The following is a 22607-nucleotide window of genomic DNA, read 5'->3' on the forward strand; positions in this document are numbered from 1 at the left end:
TGAGCCCTTACTTCCAAATGCAATGCCTGCTCATCCTATTGCAGCACCCTATAAACCAGCCTCCTCTAAAGGCTCCAGCGGGCATGGTTTGAGAGAAGAGCTGAGCACAAATTGCTAAGCATTCACTGCAAAGTTCGGAGTGTCGTGGGATTTAGTCAAACAGCAAAGTACAAGCTTATACTATGACTCATCTGGTGTAAAACCAGTGTGAAGTATTGTATATAATTAAGACAACATTATTACAGTGAGTTTGCACTTCTTTTTTTGGAATGGTTAGAGTCTTGAAAAGGTGTAATGTTTTCAATGTTCAGAGATGTGAAGAAGTTGAAGATTTCTCATGGGAGTTCATTCTAAAAGATAGCATGGCTACAGTGAGTTTAGACCATAATTTGCATTATTCCTGAAGTTCTCCATGTATATTTAAAGGCTTCATCATGAAAGGCCATGTTTTCATGAGAATAAACACAAGCCTTAAAGTAGTATTAATTAGATAAGACTTGCAACAATGACCTCTATAGGCATTCCAAGGGTTTGGGTTTTTTTATGGCCACAAATCACACATTTTATTTTGGACCACATTTCTTAAAGAGTGCTACAAAACATTAGTACGCAACAGACACATAAAATTTTATTTACCAATGAATGCAAAAGAAAATCTTGCCAACAATGGTAGCAGACAGCTATAGTTTCAACATTTGAACACTGATTCTCAGCAGGTACAGAATAGAAATATTAATCAGCCACTGGCCCTATCAGTGGCAGAAGATAAGCAAGCAGTTCCTAACAATTTGCCTACATGCCCCAACTTTTTCTTTCAGAGGTGCACATATCAACTTTGCTTTTTATGAATGCATGCTCTTGATTAAAATTCGCTGTGGAATGCTGTGAACAAATTCAGCTTATTCATTGCTCAAAAGCTATTTATTCAGGTTAGTTGCTTCTCCTTATCTTTAATTAGTAGCTGCTCATTATGGTGTCATGATGTTATTTCTGTTCACTGATTAGCTGTCTGTCTTGCAAGCGAGAGGTGGGAAATTAGACTGCAAAATGGTGACATGGAAGATTTTAGGATTGGACTTTGCAGGAACCCATTTCCGTCTGTGTATTCTGGTGGATGCCTCTCAAGCATGTTTGTGCATCTTACTTGAAATTACTGTGGATAATGCCTCAGCTTAATGTTACCACCACTTTTCTCATAATTTCCTAGCATGCTGCTTGTGCCCCATGTTCATGCACATCTCCAAGAAGCTATCCAAGTGAGTCACATGGACTGCAGTGCTTCAGGAAGAATTCCAGGAAAAAAAGGCACGTGGGTCATCTGGGCCCATCCAGTAAGCCCCCTTTTATTTTATATGAGTTGAGCTATGATAATTGTTCACAGGTCCAAAGATTAAGAATTCAAGGGGCCTTTCTGAGAAAATGCTTGTTTAATATACAACAGATAGATCAATTCCCATTTTGTTTGCAGTCTTGTTTTCTGGATGACTTTCCAATCTATTTGTAAAGTAATAAACACTCCCCTAGCAACCAATCATTGATGTTTTGAAAGGAAATCTAAAGCAATGTAAGGCTCTTGAAGAAAGTGGCTCGAAAGGAAAACAGCAAAAGATTGTACTATTGCTATAGTAGTTGAGAAAATTTGTGAAGACTACAGCTGGGAAAGAGATGTTTCAGAAGGAAATCTATAGCCATGGGAAGAAAGTCAAGGAGAAGATGTGTGCATGCAGAGGTATGTCCGAGCATGCCTACTTGCAGGGTCTCAGCCTAAAACTTTGAAGAGGTTAATCTGTCAGGGGCACACAGCCAGCAGCGGGACTGGAAACGTGGGAGAGAAGGCAAACCTCTAATGAAGGAGCCCCTAAGGGGAACTCCATGTTTCGTGCAGACACTGACAGTAGAGCTTTGCCTGGTTTTACAAGTGGCCATGTAGCAAACAAATGCGACTATAGTGGAGTTAAGCTCCAGCTCACAGACCTGCCTATCAGCTGTGGTTATTATCTTGGACTTTGCATTGCTCTGACAGAATTTACACAGCTTCTGGAGAGATGAGAGAAAGTTTGTATCATCAAAATACTGTGCACAGCCACCCTTTATAACATAGGGTAGAATTAACCAGGCTGCATGGGACCTTGCTGTAGGTGCCCTCCTGACGTGGTGTCTCTCTGCTGCTCTGAAATTTATGTTCATTCCAGTCGTGAACCCACTAAGAGCACAAAGTGGAAAGTAGTCATATTCCACTGTACATGTTGACAATAATTTTGTGGATGCAGCACAGCACTACAGAAAGGGACAGGTATGTGGAGAGTTTGGAACGCATTAATTTCTTCTTACATTCTCCTTTTACAAACAACACTGCAAGAGGTTACAGTGGGAATAGCAAAGGAAAGAACTTGCAGACTTCACAAAAATCAAAGCCTACAGCTTGTGCTGGACTGGTATATTTGGCACACATCTGTGATTATGAAATGACTTTTAAATTGCTTTTGAAATTCATCTGAATAATGATTCATCCTTTCAATTTCCTTTTTCCCTCCAGAACATCCGCCATTAACAATCCAACCAGTTGTGATGTTTAACAATCCACATTTGAACTTACTTCTCAAAACATTGCACACTTCCTTAAACAAGCAATTACTCAGCTCATTTGCACAAAGATAAGGTCAATCTTGGGACTGGAAGATGGACCAACAACTCACTTTGGCAACCATCTTCAAAAGAAGTCAAGAAGCAATTGCTCTAGAGACTTGTTAAAGTGGGTAGAAATGCAACAACAACAGGCAGCTTAAGAGTTTCTATACAAACAGATATTTTACAGCCTTGATTTGGTTGAGCTGAGCACATCACAGGATTTAAGCATATGCCTAAAGATGGGATTACTTACATGCTTGAAGTTAAGATGTGCTTAAGTGCTTTTTTGTGTATGGGCCTACACACTACATCTGTGTTTGTATTAATAGGAAAAGCTGTTCTACAAGACATTCAGGCATTTAAAAAATGTATTTTTGTTCTGAACTGGAACAGGAAGTTTTACCCTGAAATGAGATTTAGGAAATCTTTAACTTTGGAAATCTTGTAATTGAATGTGCTTGAAACATTTTGTTTCAGTAATGTTGAAATGCTCTGTGACATTAAGATTGAAACATTGCATGTCCACATATAGTACTAAATTAATCAGAACCAATTGTCAATTAAGCATGCCTGTACTGTCTGGGTTGTGTATTATCCATCCCCTGGATGTAGGACGATCTCTGTTCTAATACAGCTTGGTAGCTGAGGTGCAATGCTGAATGAACACTGTTCTTCAGCCTAGTGCTAAAACAAGGATATTCACCTGTGCATGATGTAGAGCTGGAACTACTAAGCCCTACTGAACTCAATTGGCTCCATGTAGGGACATCTCAAGTGTGTTGGGTCAGGTCTTGGGCTCAAGTGTATCAGGCCACAGGACACAGACATCTCTGTGTCTGTGCTATAGATGGTTTGGGTCTTCCTTGGCTTATCAGTTTTGGCCTGGCTCTGTCCAAGATGATAATACATTGATGAGGAGCCATGGTAGTTTGGGCACAGCACAAAGGCATGTGCCCCATGTACATCTGGTGCTGTATATGACAGGTGAGGTCCTCTGGTGCTGAAGGCTACAGCTCTGCAGGAATCAGTGTGGGTGCAGGACTGAGCTGGAGGTACTAAACTCAAGTTGAGTCTTTGCAGAAACTTTGATATTCCCTTTCCTGAGCTCCCCAAGCCTGTCCTGCCATACACATACTAGCATCAAGTATCTGGAGGATCACAGCCCAGCTGCAAACCTTAAAGTTAAAACAACCAAATCAAAGCTAAACATATTCTAGTAGTTTCCCACTAACTGTTTTGCCATAATCAGTGGTCATTTTCTTGCAAAATATTTCAGTCTTGTGGATTCGACATTCACTGTAAGGAGACTAATGCACTGGAAAAAATTCAAGCAGCTTTATGAGTATATACCAAGAAGGGTACACAAAGTCTTTCCAGACTGAATGTATTGTTTGCTCTCCATCTTTATATATGATGGCTGTTTGGAGGAGAGTACATATGTGTCAATGGTCTCTGAAATACGATCACACAATTCAACTACTCTCCTGCTCTCCAAGTTACAGATTCTCTTCTCAGTCTCATTGCCTAATGGACCCAGTAGGGTTGGTCTCTAGACCAAGAGTTTCTCTTTGGGAATGTGGGAGTGATAAGACAAAGCAGCTGCTTTAGATAAGGCTATTTTTTGCCCCAAATGCATAGTGGAATTTATTCAGACAAACGTTTTACCTAAAATTGTTTTCCCTGCTCAAGACTCTGGGTAGACACCACATTGCTTTGATATCCTGTCCTTTCTTTTGCGGTTGAAATTAAACTCCAAGGGCCGCAGCCTTCGTGTCTCTGTTAGCTTCTGTGTCAGCTGGCTGCAGCAGAGAAGTTCTCCACTCCCACCTTTAAGAGAATGATGTTCCTTGATCCATCAGGGCCCCAGCTCCAGGAAGACATAAACCAGCTAATTAAGCAGGAGCCTGGGGGCACTATCTCCTGTGAATGGCCTCTTTGTCCTAGCTCAGCTTCTCTCTTAGTCTGTTTCCCATATTGAGCAATGCCTAGCACCAAACCAACTAAATACTTTAGATTTGGATGTCAGTAGGAATAGGAGTGGGAACCTGGATTATATACTCAAAACAGATAATACAACTGTTTTCTTATTTTGTTTCAGTTACTACATATACAGTTATATTTCTGTCTGCAACAAAGAAATGCCTTCACAGATGAGTACAAAAAGATACATGTCTTTCCCAACCCTGAACCTATGTGCTGGTATGTATTTTAGTGTAATCTGGTGCTTATTGTAGGAAATATATTTTACATAATTGGCAGTGGCAACTACATATGCTGAGAGAAAAAGTGTATTTTACTGTGTACTGTGTATCACTGGTAATGATTTTGAGCAGTATCTCCCATTAAAGAAAAGGAGAATTTACCACTTGAAAGCTAGGCCTCAAAAACAAAATAAAATCATTTTCTTTTTCCATGTCTAGGATGGGATTTGTCTCACCTCACTGTAGACATTGGCACTGTAGACACATACAGCAGGACCTGCCACCCCAGGCTCGCTTTGCAGTCAATGTAGGGAACAGGCACTTTTAGGCCATGATTCATCTGACCTATTTACATGTCTGATGTAGGAGGAGATGAATCACTGCCTAGACTAGATCTCTACGGAGGATAAAGGGAACCTAAGATGGCCAGCTCAGATATAGATGCTTAAACAGTTCTAATGTTTGAATTTAGACTTGCAGTTTGGAATAACAATTTTTCAGAGAGTTAAATTTCCTAAGCCACATTTTCTTAGTAAAATGTGTGTGTGTACATATATATATATGTGTATATATATTTTCTTTGCCTGCAACAGAAACATTTGCAACAATATCTTTCGAAAACTAGCCTTATATCCCCTCTCCAAATGTTCCACCATCTGAAGAGCTGCCATTTTATCTCTCTCTGGCTCTGCCCCTCTTTCACACATACAGACGTGTATACACATGCCATGTTTCAGAGGGAGACCTTAAGAATTTTCAGCATTAACACAAAGATATGCTTCTCTGTGTATGATAACCAGAGCTGTTACACATGGACAGATATATTAGCTGCTTTTGGTTTTGGGTTTTAGAAAATCCAAAGCAAAATATGCAAACAAAAACACTAAATGAACATATCTGAAATTTGCTTGGATAAAAACATATCATTTTTAATCATATTTTCTACTGGAGTCTACTCTGCCTGCGACCCTGGTGAGGCAGTGCATCATAGGAAGAGCAAAATGAGATTCTGGGATGCAAGTGGTGATATGGAGGGAGGGGGCAGAAATACTAGACCAAGAAAGGGTGCAAGTTCCTCAGGGAAGCTCTGAGAAGATAAGAAGGAGGTGTAGGATTATTTGTTATTATTTGTATAGATATGTTATTATATGTGTAGAATATCAGGGTTGAAAGAGGCTGGTTTATGGGGAATTAGGGATGATGTCCTTGCAGGTGCCCTTGTGCATATTCTATAATATAATGACCCAGTGAGTCTGAACACCTATCTAGCCTGTAAATGGCATTAGGGTAAAATTTTTAAAATGTTAAAAAAAAAAAAAAGGCCACCCCATTGCACAGCATTACAATGTTCAGCTGGTGCTGAGTAGTGGCTGGTATAGCTAAAGAAATGGTAGGCAAAATGTGTTTCCTACCCAGCCCTTGGCACAGAGCAGAGCAATCCATTCATGTGAGCACCAGGTTCATGGCACTGATCAGTTTGCTTGTGACAGATCTTGGCATGCCCTCTTCTCTGGCTGTAAAGCTTCATCGACCCTTGTGGGTTTTGGGTTCTTTTTTCCCCCAAAACTCTTGTCTGGCAGGAGAGAAATTGGAACAAAATGGTGCTGGCTGTGAAGACAACAGGAAACTAAATTGTGGATACCTCTTTACAGAGCAAGCTTTCCAGTCATTTTAGGGGCTTTTCTGTTGGGATTAGGGAGAAGAGCTGTCCACCATCCAGAGTCTGTCGGAGTCAGTGAAAAGAGCATCCATGATTGCAAAGGTCTTTAGCAAAGGCCATGAACATTTGAAGGCTGCCTCTGAGAAATGGCCATGGACTCACAGTTCCCCACAGCGTGCCGTGCAGTAGCAGCTTCACAAAGAAAGAGGACTCTTTCACCGGTCATTCCAGTGCATCATTAATTAAACATAAGGCATTACTGGAAAACTGGGGCTTCATGTTCTCCATGCCCCCTCCTGCATCAGCCCTGACGTCAGTAGTTTTGAACCATGGAAATTAAATTAAGGCCAGTGCAGTCTAATAGGCAAGGGATAGCAAATAGTAAGAAGTCAAGGTAATGAGAAAATACCTGCCATCTGGAGCTGTCATAAGCATGAATCTACATCACTCCCCACAAAATAAATAAATTACGGTCTATGGAACATTACTCTCCCTGTATGCAAAGCCTCACTGCTGTTGCCATCGCCAAAAACTGTGGTCTCCCTGCTTTCTGAGTCACTGTCAGCTTCTACTGAAAGCTCTGGAGAGATCTGAATGGGCACAAGGAGACATCTGCAACTGCTGGCTGTTAAGGCACGATGGCTGGAATGGGATTGTTTGGCTGCATCCTCTCGCTCTTTCTCTCTCTGACTGAAAGTTTTCCTCCCAGCTCTGACAGCACCACTGCCACTTGGGGAAGCACATGACTTCCTCAGGAGACTGCGTTTCTTATTTGTGTTCCAGGCCTCCAGCAGGCATGGCACTGAAGCAATATTTATATCGGTTTTTGTAACATTGTCACAGCAGCCACAATTTTGGGAACTGAAAGGCTGGCTGGAAATGGAGAGAGAGGCACAAACAAACCACAACATATAGAAATCAAAGAGTGAAAAAAAAATCAGCAACCAGCCTCCTCTCACAGAAAGCTCTTTGTGTTCCTAGGCGTCAGGAGTATCGCTTGCCCTCCAGATGGTTATTGCAAGGTCTATCTGTGTAAAAGTGACTCAGTGAAAATTGCAATTGAGGATGAAATTCAGGAGGAGCAGTAGGGCCAGCTCTCTCCTTCAGGGGTGCCTGCACTCCTGGGGGAGCACTGCATGAGAAATGGAGTACACCGGCTAGATGGCTTTCTGTGCTATGTGTGTAATAAAATGCTGAGGGAGACAGGAGGAAATTTGAGCCCTTTGGCTATGAGACAGTGCAGTGCTGTACTTGTGGAGCTAGCTAGGCTGGCTCCAAAACCACTGCAGTCTAGTGCTGTGCCTAGGTAATTACCCCTAGCAGGCTAATTAGCTTGGCTACAATGCTGTGCTGATGCTGCTTCCAAGACCCCAGCTAGCATCTCTGCCCCGTGCTGTGCTGTGCAGGTTTACTGGCTTGTGTGGAGCTATCTTCTTGTGGCTGTGTTCTTTATTAGGAAAATCCAGAGAGCTGAGATTGGAATTCCTTTTTTTTTTTTTTTTTTTAACTTCATTTACCAATACAGGAATATGGCCAGATTCTCTCCTGTTCTGCCTCGGCTTGATTTCAGTGGTGTTAAGCCAGCAGAGGTTTGAGGCTTTGATGATGTTATTGGCCTGGAAGCTATAGCTGACTGAAAGAGAGTGGAGTCCCACATTTTGTCTTCTCACTCCCTAACCCACCACGCAGCTGAGCAGAATAAATGTTCATGGATATTCCCGTATCTGCAAGAGGGGCTTCACTACCTGGTTTGTCTAAGGAGTTATTTTTGATAGAGAAAGTGTCAATGAGCTTTATCCCCAGTTATGTTAAAGCTTAGTAGAATTAGACAAAGTTGGTATGGCAGAGGGATGAGACATGACACTGTTTAGGACACTTTCTGCCATTATTTTGGAGGTGGGGGAGAGAAGGGAGGGAGGGTCCTCAGGTCTCCAGTACTATGTCAACACTCTTTTAGATCCTTTCCACAGACGGGCCAGTGGGCCTCAAGTTGAGGGGTTGCATCTACACTGCCAGCCCTTAGGATGCCTCCATCTTGTCTCCACAGAGGAGCAGATGGAATGACCTCAGGTGTGCCACTCATCCCAAGGTCCTTTGTGGCATTGCAAAAAAGGCCTGTGCAGAATTTGCCCCAAATCACTGGCACTGTGTGCAATCTATGACCCCACCAGGCAGCCTCGTATGAGGCAAAAGGGAAGAAGAAGGACCAGGGTCTGGACCTCTCCACACTACTTCTCCTTTCAGAGTCTGCATCTGTCTGAGAGATGTCTAAATAGGCAGTAAGGCCTGCCTACTTAGCGTAAATCCCTTAAGACTCAACCACTGTGATCCCTAAATAGGTCAGGAAGACTTTTCCATGGCTGAGGAATTCTGGATACAATAGTGTAGCCCATCTCCTCTCCAGTGTGTTTGATCAAGGGCCTGCCTGCCCTTGGTTGGAGACCAGACACACAGCCCAAAACCACCAGAGAGCACATTCAGAGACAGGGCACAGGCTGCAGAAGAGGACAGGGACAGGATGTAAGGAGACCCTCATTGGGACTGCAAGCCTAGAGGATGACTGGAAATTTGGGAGCTAATACACCAGGTATTGAATTACTGCCCAAACACTGGTTGCTATGTTATACACATTTTATCACGGGCAAGAGATGAATGTCATTTGCCCTGATTTGTTTAGGGCAAAACACTCTCCTGAACTGCACAGGGTCTAAGCAAGGAAAAGGCCCTCTCCGTTGGGCTACCAATGAGCTCTCCATGTCTGTGTGCACCATAGTCCTCTGAAAGGACTGCCAGGGGGCAGTGGACAGAGGAATAGCCACTGTGTCCATCCAGGAATACTCTGAAAATGAGCACTTTAAATTGCATTGCAGCGACCCTGAGATAAAGACACCATTAAAGACTGGAAACATGGTGAACTACTTCTGGCGTGGTGGCCCTCAGAAAATTCCCGTTATTCTCCTAGTTTATATGCCCTCGTGCCATGAGCAGCACTACTCAGTCTCATTGAAAACTGAAACTTCTGTGCCCAAGCTGTCTCCTTAGATCAAGTGCTCTGAAATATTCCTAGTCAGTAGGATGGGGGTAAGACAGGCAGGGAGAGGGAGGGAGGAAGTGAATGTCATGCAAGATGTGCCAGCAGTGGTGACAGAGCCCCTGAGGTGGTGTGGGGAGGGCTTGGCAACTCTTTCAGCACTTCCCTATTGCAACAGGAGGGAGGAGGATATACTGAGGTTATTTAAAAGCCCCCAACTTTTTCCAGGGTTTTATTGTACTTAAGAAAATCTGAGAGAGAGAAGGGAAAAAAAGACTATCTGAAAAGAAGGTACCCTTGCTATCAGAAAACTTCCTTTAAGTGCTTACTACTATTAAATAATTGCTACTTTCTGTATTGCTGTTTTCAGGAGCTTTGGGAAGAAGCTGTGTTCTCAGCCATGAATATTTTCTTAGAAGGATGGCATGGCTCTTTCATACATGCTCACACTAAATAGATGCAAAGCCAGTTTTTGACTACCTCAAAGAGAAGTTTCTGAGCAGCCTACATCTGAGATTTCCCTTAAGGTTGTCAGTGAGAGAGAAATAAATGGATAAGTGCTTTCCTTTCTTCTTTTCTTTCCTTCTTTCCTTATTTTTTCTTTCCTTCTTTCTTTCTTTCTTTCTCTTTCTTTCTTTCTCTCTCTCTCTTTCTCTTTCTTTCTCTCTCTCTCCTTCCCTCCCTTCCTCTCTTTTTCTTTCTTTCTCATTTTCTCTCCTGCTCTCCTTCTCACAAGCTGATTGTCTGGATGTTGGGATAGCTCTTTACATATTGGGAGTATGTGTGCATAGACCCAAAAATATGATATTCCAGTAATCATCCACAAACTGTCGTAGGCTCTAGTATTTGGGATGATTGCAGTATGACATAGAATGCCATTTTTATTGGTGGAGATGATTGTGTGTGATATACTCTCTGGGGATATAATTCACTATTTAGGAGACCATAATGCTGTTTTGAAGGGTGGGAGAGTGAATAAATTTCCACTTTTTATCCTGGCCTATAGAAACTCTCTAATGTTTTGAATGCCTTGCTTCTCCCAGACAAATACTTTTGTGTGTTAGGCTTCCTTTTCCTTCTCCCACCCCCCCCTTCTTCTCTTATTCATGTGTTTTGACAAACACAAAATGCCTTCCAAGCCTTAGGGAGCTGTACTCCATCATTAGACTGATGTTTTCTGCCTCTCAGTTTTTATTTATGTGAGTCTAAAAAATGTGTAGCTCACTGGCACCCCACACTGTTTTTGGTTTCTCTCATCTTATATGTGCCATGCTGGCTCACGTTCTCTTTTTCCTTGCATCTATCTTTCTTTCATGGTATTACAACATTTTTAATACAGGATGTCTGAAACAACAAGCACCAAAAAAGACAAGAAACACCCTCTGAATGGGAGAAGAGCTCTACCGTCAAACAACTCCAATGCTGAAGAAAATGAGGTCCTTGAAATGGAGGCTTTTGGGTTGACACCTAGAGGATTTAATCCAAAAGGTACAGTGTACAATTAACATATAAGTATATTTTTACATCTTCCATACTCACCTCTGTCTAGGTCTATGAGTTAAAACCAGAACACTTCTGGCTTCATTTTCTAATCTGTGTCCTACATACTTTTAGAGTTTGTTACATGCGATGATGTCGAATGGCTTTTACTGCTACTCATAAAAAAACTAGTAAAAACACCTGTGTGAGTGGAGGTACGACCTCAGCTTATAAGTAGGGAAAGTGAGGGGTAGAGAAGTTGAGTGACCAGTTCTCAGCTTGAACTTTGAGAGTAGTTAAAATATAAGATCAGGTTTTCCCAATCTTATTACAGTCACAGGGTCACTTCAGGATGAATTCCTCAAGTGTTTTAAATTGAAGGTGACTGTTTCAGCACCAGGCTGGATGAAGACTCCTCTTTGTACAGTTAGTAGTGTTGGTCCTCGAACATCTGGGGTGAGAGAACATAGAAAGTGGGATATAATTTCACAGCCAGTCAAAGTTGTCATAACCTGTCACTGCCACCAGGAGAGGTGGTCCTGCCACTGGCCACTTCTTCCCAACTCTGTATTGGCCCCTTTCCTTGTACAGCTGCAAACATCCATGTAGCTGGTGGCTAAGCAGGTCATTTAACCCACTGATGTGGGTTAAAAACAGTCCAGGAAAATAGTAGAATAAATGATTGATTGTATTAGAGTCTGGTTCTAGGTCAGCTTGGTTCAGGAGTGGCTGTGACTAGAGTGAAGTGAAAAGGAGGAACCTCTGCTTTAACAGCCCTTCTGGCGTACGCAGCCTAAACTCACTGCAAAGCTACTACAGATGGTGGCTGTCAGGGAAAACTGTTGCTAGATGGTCAGCTCACTTTGAAAAATGACTGGGGAACTAAGATGTATCCCAATTTTTCATCATTCTTTTGTGAAAAGTGTTTCAGTCATTTGGTTGGGGAGACAAAACAGTATCATGTAAGGGACAGGGCAAATCAGCCCACATTTTCAATACCAGCTCTTTGAAATGAACCTGAAAATAATAGATAAGAGTTGGATTAGAAGAAATCGGGATAAGCCCCGAATGAGTCACCAACAAAATAATGTTAATTTTTAGCCTATTTGAAATTAATAGCAGAACCTGTTGAACATGGCAACTCAGGACAGCCAGACATAATAGTACTTAGTGCTCATATGGGACTTTTCATCTTGGGTTCAAAGAGTGCTTAATAAATGTGGGCAAGCATGAATTACTGAATTTTACACATTGGAAAATAGGCAAAGAGAATTTAAGTGACAGGCTTAAAGTTTTATTGGGAACCATTATTTCTGTAATCCTAATCTGTAATCCTTAACCACATGCCATCACATTTTAATGCACACCCTTCTCTTTTAAAAACATTTCGTTAAGAAATGCCTTAGCAAACCAGCTAGCATGTTAAGGCTGTAGAAACTTCACTTGTACCTTTTCAAACAACTCTGTAGCTTTGGGGCAAGTATGTGTGTTTAAACTGTTGAATTTAATGTAGTAAAGGTCCTGCCTAGATATCATTTCAAACCCAGTATGCTCATAGAAGACGAAGATGGGTAAGGATGTGGGTTATCTGGAAGGAATGCAGTCTGTAGCTAAAGCCTATCAGTACCAGGGGAAAAATTCCTACTGCTTTTTTAAAGTGCTTCATACTAGGCTCTGAATGAAGTATGATGCTGGTGGACAGGAGTTTCATGCTTTTCAGAAATCCACTGGAAATTTAGGAATGTCAAGTCAAGTGAGTTAAGGCAGGAGCTTGACATGTGCTTAAGGTGATGCTGCTGGTGAGAAAAATAGCCCTTGTCCAGTGCAAGAGTTCATGTGGTGGTAGGATAAACCTGGTAATGGGACTGATACGGCTGAAAACTAAATTTGTGCGCAACAGCAAGACCCTTATTATACAGCTGGATCAGCTCTGCTATCTAGTTCAGCTACACAGTACTTTTGGCAAAAACATGCAAGGGGTGATATGGAACAGGAAGAGATGGGAAGGGAAGGAGCAGGGAAGAAGCAGGGAAAGGAAGGGAAGAAAGGGAACTACAGCAGCCTTCCCATTTCGATGCACATCAGCTGCAATCTAAGACTGTGAAATCAGCTGACATTAAATGTGGTCCCTGGACACACAGTTTTGGTTTAGGATTTTAAACCATCTGCCAAAGCACATAAAGATTTCTAGCTTGATGCTTTCTACACTTGGCTCAGACTGGGAGTTAAGTTCAGGAGCTGAGCCTGCCCATAGCACACGCGGTGTTGTTCTTGCGAGACAAAGTGAGAGTCTGCAGGCAGAGCAGGAGTGGCAGGGGATGGCAGAGCTCTAGCACGGTGAGTGCACTCTTGCAGAGGACTGCTTGGGCTGCTCTCCTTCCCCTTCTCCAGCATACCTTTACACTTCTCAGTCACCTAAGTCTTTTGCAATGGCTCCCAGATTTCATTTTCATAGCACCCTGAAAAAAGGAAAGTCAAATGCTTTTAGCCCTGCTTTTATGCGGAGGCATTTGCTAACCTTTGGGGTAGGAATCACCTGCTATAGACACCTGCTATAAGCACCTAGGTGTAGGTGCCTGCACTTGCGTCAGATCATAGTTAACACAGACTCAGGCAGTCAGTGGAGGTGAGGGCACGGTTTGGCTGGCTGGGCAGTGGGTGTCTCTTTCAGGGTGATCTGTAGGCTTCTCTCAACCCCACTGACTGCATCAACTAGATCTCTGTGGCTGTAATAAGAGGTTACATATCAGACTCACATCATTTAGATGCCCAGATTTAAAGGATTCAGTCTTGGGCTGAATCCTGCCCTTGATCTGTACAGTGTAGGTGTCTACAGCTGAGCCAGTCACCCTCATTTCCCTTGACAGCCAACAGAGAGAAACAGGCATTTTTAGGGTGTGATTCATTTGACCTATTTTAGCTACTACTCTAGGATGAGGTAAACTGTGTATTTGACTAGCTCTCTGCTGACACCCATTTCTCCTCAGCTGAATCACACCTGGAGTGACTTGCTGAGGGCTGCTGGGGCCGTCTGCTTCTCAAGCCCCTGGTCAGTGGGCTGCTTGCCACATCCCCTGCTTACTACGTGAGCTCTGCTTATGTGAGGGAGGAAGAGTTCAGTGAGGAGAACGTGTAGCTGAGTGCTGCTTTAACAAGAATCCTGTGTCTCTGTGAATATGCCTGCTCTGTGTCCTCCCCCGGCTTTTCCTAGCCAGTACATGTTATGAGTGGGCTTGACACCTACTGCCGCTTGGTGGGTGATTCTTAGCCTTTTGGACACATAGCCCCTCAAACTCCCAACTCACCCTCCTTTGCAAAGTCATCGCCAGGGAATCATGTTTCTCCTGCCAATAAAGGATGGGCACCTCCTTTAGAAACTCCCACTGTTTGGTTTGTAATCCACAGCTCCTTCTCTCTGGTCCTCCAAGAAAGCCTGATGTTTGAAAGCCATCCTTTTTAATGACAAAACGTCTCAAACTTGTGCTCATTTGTTTCCATGAAAGTTTAAAATTATAAAAGCTTTAAGAAAGCATCAGACTATTGGCTCTCATGCAGAAAACATACTTGCACTAAATAGCAGACCAGACTCTGGGTTATACCGTCAGGTGGACCTGACTTCAAAGATAGCCCTCAATGACTAGCTATCCCTCACGGACACAGAGAGGCAGCATCATGTGCAGTGCCCTGAGCCTTCCGTTCAATCACACCCTCATGAGGATGTTAGAGCATCCGGTTACCCTGCTCATGTTTTGCCCTCTGTAATTTCCATTACTGTAATTAGCACAGGCTCATTCACAGGTCGTCTTTGCCTAGTGATCTCCAAGTAGTTCATTTTAAAACTAATAGTGAAAGTGAGACTTTTTCTCTGCAGATGTGTATGGCTGTGTTTTGACGGGAGCTTTGTAAAATCCTGAGATAAAATGAAGCAAATGTAAAACTGACATACTGGGGTGGCTCAGCTTTGACCATTCCTTGAAGGGGCTAACTTGGAAACAAAGGACTAGGTCACTATCTTCTGTTGTTTCAGAACACGAGATAAAAAGGCAACAAATCCTCAACTGTATTTTTATGTCCCCTTGGAAGGAGGGAGAAGCTGTGCCTAACTTGCTGATAGCTTCTCCCCTCACAGAGCCCCAGGATATACAGCTTTTACTTGGAGTGTTTTCAGCCTGGGAAGGTGCAGGGGACACAACAGGAGAGGACCCCACACACACACTCTACAATTCTCCAGGAAACTCTTGCCTCACATAATTTAATTACGAGCTTTGTCAGCATTATTGTGAGTAAGCACTGGTAAGTTTTTGAGGGAAGGAGTTGACAACATGCCCCACCTCATGCAGAGAAAACATGAATGTGATTACTGAGCAAACTGTATTTAATATTTCACACAAAAACTATCTCCCTAACTTCAGCCAGCACTAAAGCCAGTGGGGATCTCCAGAAGTTATTCCAGAAGCCAAGAGAATTGAGCAGAGAATAACACTAACATTGCACTAGGACTTTAAGGCTGCCATAGGATTGAATGGGGTATTCCAGCCTCTCTATAGATTAGGTTTGTCAGGAAGCTGGTGGTTTTCTGTTCAGTTCTACAGGGCTTTTCCATGAAAGGATCCTCATCTTATCACATCTACAGGCAGTTTCTTTTAGTTCTGTTTCCGGCAGGTGATACACAGCAGATAGTGACAACACACAAGAATCTCCTCCTGCTGCCTCTCCACTAGCTATTGTCCAAGCCCAGGGCTGGCTACCTTGGCTGGGGCAGGAGAAGGGCTGTTTTGGTGTCCAGGTAGTTGCTGCCCGCACAACTCCACTGATGTCCTGCACGCATTTCCTCAGGACAGGGCTGGTCTGTACACTGCTGTAGCCTTGAGGCCTTCTGCCAGCTGTGGAGTGGGTCTGCTACCTGTCCAGAGCCTGGCTACATTCAGTGTTTTCCTACCTGCACAGAAAAGTTGTGTGTGAAGCTGTTATATGAAGTTCTGTGAAATGGGTCATGTTTAGCCCTCAGTGGTCTGAATGTCTGACTGAGAACCACCATCATGAGTGGACAGAGCTCCACCAGCTGCTGTAAACATGTACCTCTTTTTTCCAGGCATGAGTTTGGCTTTGTAATCTTGGTATAAAATACAGAAATTGGCTAGTTTCTAACTGTCAGCACCTGGAAACGCAAGCTGAGAGCTGCAGATCAAGCTTTACTCTTCTGTCTCTCTCCTCATGGTGAACAGTTATGGCCCTACAGGCAGAGTTTTGATGATTTTCTGCCTAAGCATACATGAGAATGATGTCCAGTTTATTTTCATATGGTTGCTGGGTGTTAGCTTCACTCTGAAGCCAGTGGCTACTACTTAAATATGCACATGGAAGGAATATGTTTTTGAGAAGACTCCCATTGTGAAGATTCCCAGCACAGTATAGTCATTCAGCTAGTGGTGACTGCAGGCACCTTTTGTTTATCACGATGCCAGCCCACACCAGTCATTAGCAGAGTGGACTAACATCTAGCAGCAGTAGACTATAACCCTTTATGTAGGCAACATTTGAAGGGTGTGAGACATGTACTTTGCCCAGGCATGTTATAGATATTTACTGCTGTCTGCATGTAACTTTATACTGTACTTACATACTGTAATGTTATATTTAGTGTTTATGAAAGACGCTACTAGCAGTGGAGGTGCACTGAGAAGCTGTGTATAGACACACACAATAGACCAAAGCCTTATTTAATACAAACCATCCAAGCTGTCAGCTGAGTGCAAGATCATTAACTGCCTCACAGACTTTTCAGCATTTGGTAGTAGTTGTGCTTTGAAAAAGTTAATGTATTTAGCATTACAAAACCCCTGTGAATTTGCATTTTACAAATAGAGAGCTGCAGGGAGACATGAAGCCGCAGCTGTCTGTCAAACATCCACCGATTTTATTGGCAAAATTGTGACAGCAAGGCCCAGACTTGTAGAAAGCTGATGCCAAAGGAAAGATGGAGCACAGCTCTCCTAGGGAATATTCAGCTTTTTACCTGTAGGTCCCCGCCCCTTTGGCAATTGCTTACACCATTCACTACATGCCTTGCAGCCTCTGAGACAATGGCAGGTGAGCAGAGGAGTTAAAGTCCATAAATCCCTGCCCAGCCAGGAGGGTATAAGCCCCAACAGATCCAAAATGGTCCATTCAGTGGTGCTTTTCTTGATGAGACAGTGCTGGGGAAGGGGAGTAGTGGGCCTCTAATGACTGTGATATCAAGGCTGACATTCAAACATGTTAACTCTTTCCTTCTCTGTTTGTGTCCCTCTATAGATTACCTGCAAGTTGTGGATATCTATATGTTCAAGGAACCCCATGAGATTAATAAGCAACAGCACCACACGGACAAGTACTACAGCCCTAAGCTGGTAGTGCGTCGGGGACAGCCTTTCCAAATCCAGATTGATTTCAACCGACCCTACAAGCCAGGAACAGACAAATTCTGGCTGGAGTATTTGATAGGTAAGTGCCCGACAAAGGCTCTGTCATATCAGCAAAATAAAGTTTAAGAGTCTCTCATAAACAGGAAAACATTAGTACTTAATGGCTGCATCTTTTCCTGTTATGATTGGTAATCCATAAAAACATGCTTAAACATAGGCAAAGAAGTACTTTTCTAAACACAGTCTGAATCCTTATTCAAGAGTATCAACAGAATTACTTGTGAGACATAAAGGAGCAGTATTGAGGCTTTCTATTTAGCAAGAAGCTGTACTTTGTTCCAAAGTTATCTCTGTTTAATGTTGAATGACAATGTGAAAGGTAGGTGGAATGGGAAACACCTAATCATCAGTGTTTAGGAGATGCAGGGAGGAGAAGTCTTGTTTGAGGCAGGAGAGATGACTATGTATGAACTGGGAAAACAAAACGTTGTATACACTAGGGGAAAAAATCACACCAAGTGCAAGAATACAAGGGCTTGCAGCTTTGCAGCCTGCATTTACAACCAATCTGGTAACAATGAAAAAGATTCCGATATTGTAGCTTTGGACTAGAAATGTACTCAGGGTGATATCAGAGGCTTTCCTGAATTACTGCAGGGAGAGCAAGAAAGCATTTTCTATCTCACTGAAAGATTTTTCATCAGAGACCCATGTCCTAATGTACCTGTTAGCTTATTGAAGGTATAGGACCAGAGAAAGGCATGACTTTGCTAGAGAAGGGGAAAAGCAAAGGCAAAGTTTTCCGTAAAAGACTCTTGCTTCCTGTTGTGCTCCAAAGGCAGCCCTAGCAAACACTGCTCCATATATCACATTCCTGGGAAAGTCCTAATTTTATCTGGAGTGATCTCAGAGTTCCTGTGTTAAGACATCAATGATCCTGTTATAAGCTCTTTAGAATAGGTTTGAATTGATGTTTTAATTTACTTTCCTGAGAGATGCAGTTCCAAAATTTGGAACATTGATTTTTTTCCACTGTTGAATTATGATGATATGGCCATTTATTAGATTTGTTGCTTTTTAAAGCTAGATGGGCATTTATCTTTTAAACATATTTGCAGTGAAAAGGTTACTGTCTGCACATTTTTTTCATGGGTCTCTTCTTTCTAATTTAAATTAAGGTTGGGAGGCATGTTATAACAGTCCAGTGAATGACTGGCTGAACAGGCTCAAGTGCCTTTAAAACTTTAATATGCATAGATATCATTAGTTCTTTTGGGATTTAATTAAATTCAAGACTGTTCCCTTAATCTTGATATGTCTAAAACAAACAGCTGTAGCAAGAAATGGAAAATGGAACATTTGTTTTTTATTGTATTGTGTGATGTTTACATTTGTTTTAATCAGATACCCTGTACTGGAAAAAGGAGTTCTTTTGACATTACACAGTCCACTTAGACAATCTATACACTTATTCTCTTGTTGCTCTTTCCTAACACACCCCCTATGCAGAGCCTGATCTTTGAATCCCTAAGAATAGATAAAAATCCCTTCATACTCAGCCGCAGTAGAAATGGGGTTAAACTCAGCCTGAGCCAGGGGAGGCTTTGCAAGGAACTCAGTTCTGAGCCATGATTTTGTAGTCAGCCCTGAGGCTATAGTAGACTTCTCTTCCCCTCCCTGTTCTTCACTGTTACTGCCTTTTCTGTAAAATGGGAACATTAATGCTCATGTCATGTGTGGTGCTTGGGAGTTAGCTGATGGAAAGTGCTACATATACAGGATATTATACAACACTGTTGCTCTCTTGCTTTTTGAAGGTCTGCTTCTGTGAGCACCACTATCACCTTCCTGCAAGGAATTTGGCTCACAGAGATTGAACTAGGAGCCGAGATGTTCAGGCTCCTCTTCTAGGACTTGCTTAATACTGAGTGCTGCACAAACATTTCTCTTTAAACACATGTGGCAAAAACACAGTACATCTGTTCTCAGAGGCTAGCAACAGAAAGTAAAACAAAAGTCCACAAAGGAAGAGGAAATCATTTAGGGAGCTATGAGCAAATCATTCAGAGATGATTTGCTTAACGCTTGCTACTTCTCTTTTTAGTGGCAAGCCCAGTGTTTAATGCCTCAAAGGGGAGAAGGAGATTTCTCTGTCATACTTAGGAACAGACTCTGAGTGCTGAAGGTTTCAGTGCTCTCAAACCTTTGTCACAGGGAAAGTTGGCCAAGTACATCCAATATTTTCTGTGTTTATGCCTGAAGAGCGGGCATTCAGCTCCCATTATGCCAGTTGCCTAAAAATCAGAGTCCAGGGTAAAAGCTGTTGTTTAGGCTGCCTCTTTAAGCAGAGGAAGGAGGCAGGCAGCTCCAGAGGGCACATTAGCCCTGCTGTCTTAAAATGGGATCATTTCTCTTCTGGAAGTGTTTATCTTCCTCTACTGACTCTCTCCCATAGACCAGGCTCAGACTTTAAGATCACTAAAGACTGTGGAGATGAATCCTATTCTTTGGTATTGTCACATAGATGCTATACCTAAAGGAATGGTTTGGACAACAGCAGTACAGCAGATGCAGCTTGTCTCACAGTATCAGAGAATATTTTTTGACCTGAAATAAAGGGTACCTCCTCAAAAAGTACTGAATTGGAGAGTTTAAAGTGGTGAGCATTGAGAAATATTTGCAGGTGGTTGTAAAATGACCTTTCCAATGAGCTCTCCAAGCACTGGAGCAGTGGATTTCAAACAATGTAATAGAATCATAGAATAATTTAGGTTGGAGAGATGTCCAGAGGCCTCTTGTCCAATTCCTTTCTCAAAGCAGGTCCAGTTAGCTCAGGTTGCTCAGGTCCTTGCCCTGGGGGCAAGTTTTGAATATCTCCAAGGGTGCAGAGGTTACCTCAAATAATCTTGACCAGGTTGTACATGAGATGCAGAATCTTTTAGGGTGAAACTTCTGGGTGGTTCAAGGTGTTTTTCTCATAAAGTATGAAGAATCTTTTGGCAGGGACGGTTAGCCTTGGCTCCCAGGAGTTCAGCTGAAGCTAAGAAAACTCAGTGTATTTTTTTGCAGGGTCATGCCTATAGAGAAGGCTGTTTATACAGCAGCAGAATATGAAGCTATTCAGAAATGATTAGTTCCCAGCACTGGAAATTTCTCAGCATTGACGTTAATCCATCACAGACTTTTGTCCATTAAAGACTAATTCTGCTCCTGAAAATGTGGCAATGGCAATGACTCGATCCTGTGTGTGTTCAGAGCTATTCTATTTCCTTTATTTCCTAAAATGTAGTTTTACTTCTTTTTTTTGGCTCCTATTTTTGCTTCTTTTGCATCATTAAAAAGATGATTAATGAAGCAACTAGCAGCTGCTTAATCCCTCTTATTGCTATTGAGTCAAGGGTACCTAGGACAAATGCTTCTTGTGACCAACTTGTCATGTGAAATTTGGTCTCAGAGACTCATAAAATATGTTTAGTTAACAATTGCTTTTTTAAAAAAACACAGTCCATTTAGAGTAGAATTCATGAAATAATTGTTTAATACAATTAATTCACCCCAATCTCTTGAAATTCACTTTTACGGACAGTCTTCTGAGAAGGTGCCTTGTAACTAAAGTCCTTTCCTCCTTAACAGACTTTTCTGTGGATTAATTATCAATGAAACTGTCTGAAATGCCAGCATGTAAATTATTATAATTAAGTTTTGCATGTAATGTTTCATTAAATTAGGACTGTTCTTGTCTGCCAAAGTATGAAAAACAATGAATGTATCAAAAATCCACATGGAAAAATCTTCAGTCATAAGGAATAATGGGATATTATTCCAGTTCTTGTGCTAGACTGCAGCCCTGCCTCAGTACCTGTGGTTTGTGAGTTGTTCCATCATCACATATTTCCTTTCTCGCAACCCACTTCTTGGGTTTAATGAAAGGAAAGGTGAATGTTACCCCTTGGGACATACTTATTTCTGTTGGTCTGGGGATGACATAAAAGAGCCACAGGAGAAGTGCAGATGATGTTCTTATATCCAGTTCCCCACAAGGCTAGCCAGGAGTGCAACAGCTGCAGTTTGTCTGGAGGCCCAGGGAGCCTGGACAAATCAGTGAATCCTTCAGCTGTCCTGATCTCTCCTGACTACCACAGGCCAATATGGGGCAAGATTTCCTTGGGCCTCCTGGTGAAGGGGACATTTTGTGCTGCTCTTGGCTTTCTACAGTTTGGGGCTCTGTGGGGAGCCTGTCCTAGTGTGCTTCTTGTAGCTGGCAGGCAGTTGGCATGGGTGCCACAAAGTTTCCCCAATCACTGCTCTACTAGCAGGGATTTCTCTAGAAAAGGGGATGTATGATGGGCTTATGTAGCCTTCCATCATGTTTTTAACAGTAGCTTCCGGTACATAGCTGTAAATCCTAAAGCAATTGATGAGTTTATATGGTGCATCCTTACTCTAATGATATATTTTCACGCACCCTCATAAATTGTTGTTTATTGGTACTTTCCTTAAATGGCCTCATAAATCCATATATACTGGTATAGCTCTAAATATTATTATAAACCTTGTATTCATTGGCATACTTCTGTAATGATCATAAATTCCCATCCTTTAGGCTACTATCACCTTTCCACACATGTGCATGCATGCACACCCACATACCCACCCATATATACTCCTCAGGCCTCTATAAATCATAGGCTTTTGGCCTGAAACTTACTATTCTTTTCTTATGGTCTTCCCACAACTGGTCCAGAGGAATAGCTAAGAAATTACACATATGAATACATATGGAAGCAGCTAAGAGTAGAAAGATGTTGGTTCTAGTCCCATATGGCTTATTTAGAGGACACCAAATTCCCAGCTAAAGTCAGTGAGGCCATTTGAGTAAAACTAAAGAAACAGGGGTCTGATTCAGGCCCCCCAGAATCAGTGAGGCTCTTTATGCCATCCTACAGTGCCCATAGCCTTTCCCTGTTTTAAAGGCAGTGTTGGGACTTTGAGTTATTCCAGGGGATTTGGGGTGTTGTTCCTCTTGTGAGGCAGCAAATCTGCCTTTGTGGGAAGTGTTGCTATCCCTGCTGTCACCATTACTCCACAGCAGCACTGAGATGCAGATAGGTGGCTAGCTAATAGAGTGGCAGGGATGTGAGGGGGGAATGCTCTGAGATGTCCCATGAATTCAGTATTTTATGCAAAGGGATCTTTAGTCTACT

General features: G+C 42.4%; 1 protein-coding gene across 19 annotated transcripts in view; it reads left to right on the top strand.

Moving 5' to 3' along the window:
* Positions 1–22607, top strand: part of F13A1 (coagulation factor XIII A chain) — a 309393-nt gene that overhangs the window by 239411 nt on the left and 47375 nt on the right. For 12 of the 19 annotated variants that reach the window (XM_064507070.1, XM_064507071.1, XM_064507078.1 and 9 more), the window contains 4 exons: positions 1208–1331; positions 4727–4827; positions 10860–11008; positions 17294–17482. In XM_064507070.1, the coding sequence (XP_064363140.1) occupies positions 1208–1331; positions 4727–4827; positions 10860–11008; positions 17294–17482 (563 nt within the window). Of the gene's footprint in view, positions 1–697; positions 930–1207; positions 1332–2733; positions 2753–4726; positions 4828–9677; positions 9812–9890; positions 10048–10859; positions 11009–17293; positions 17483–22607 lie in introns of those variants that run through there. The other 7 variants (XM_064507082.1, XM_026114884.2, XM_064507081.1 and 4 more) reach the window with 5 other exon arrangements.

This window comes from Dromaius novaehollandiae, chromosome 2, assembly GCF_036370855.1.
Source record: "Dromaius novaehollandiae isolate bDroNov1 chromosome 2, bDroNov1.hap1, whole genome shotgun sequence".
In the NCBI taxonomy this organism is placed as follows: Eukaryota; Metazoa; Chordata; class Aves; order Casuariiformes; family Dromaiidae; genus Dromaius; species Dromaius novaehollandiae.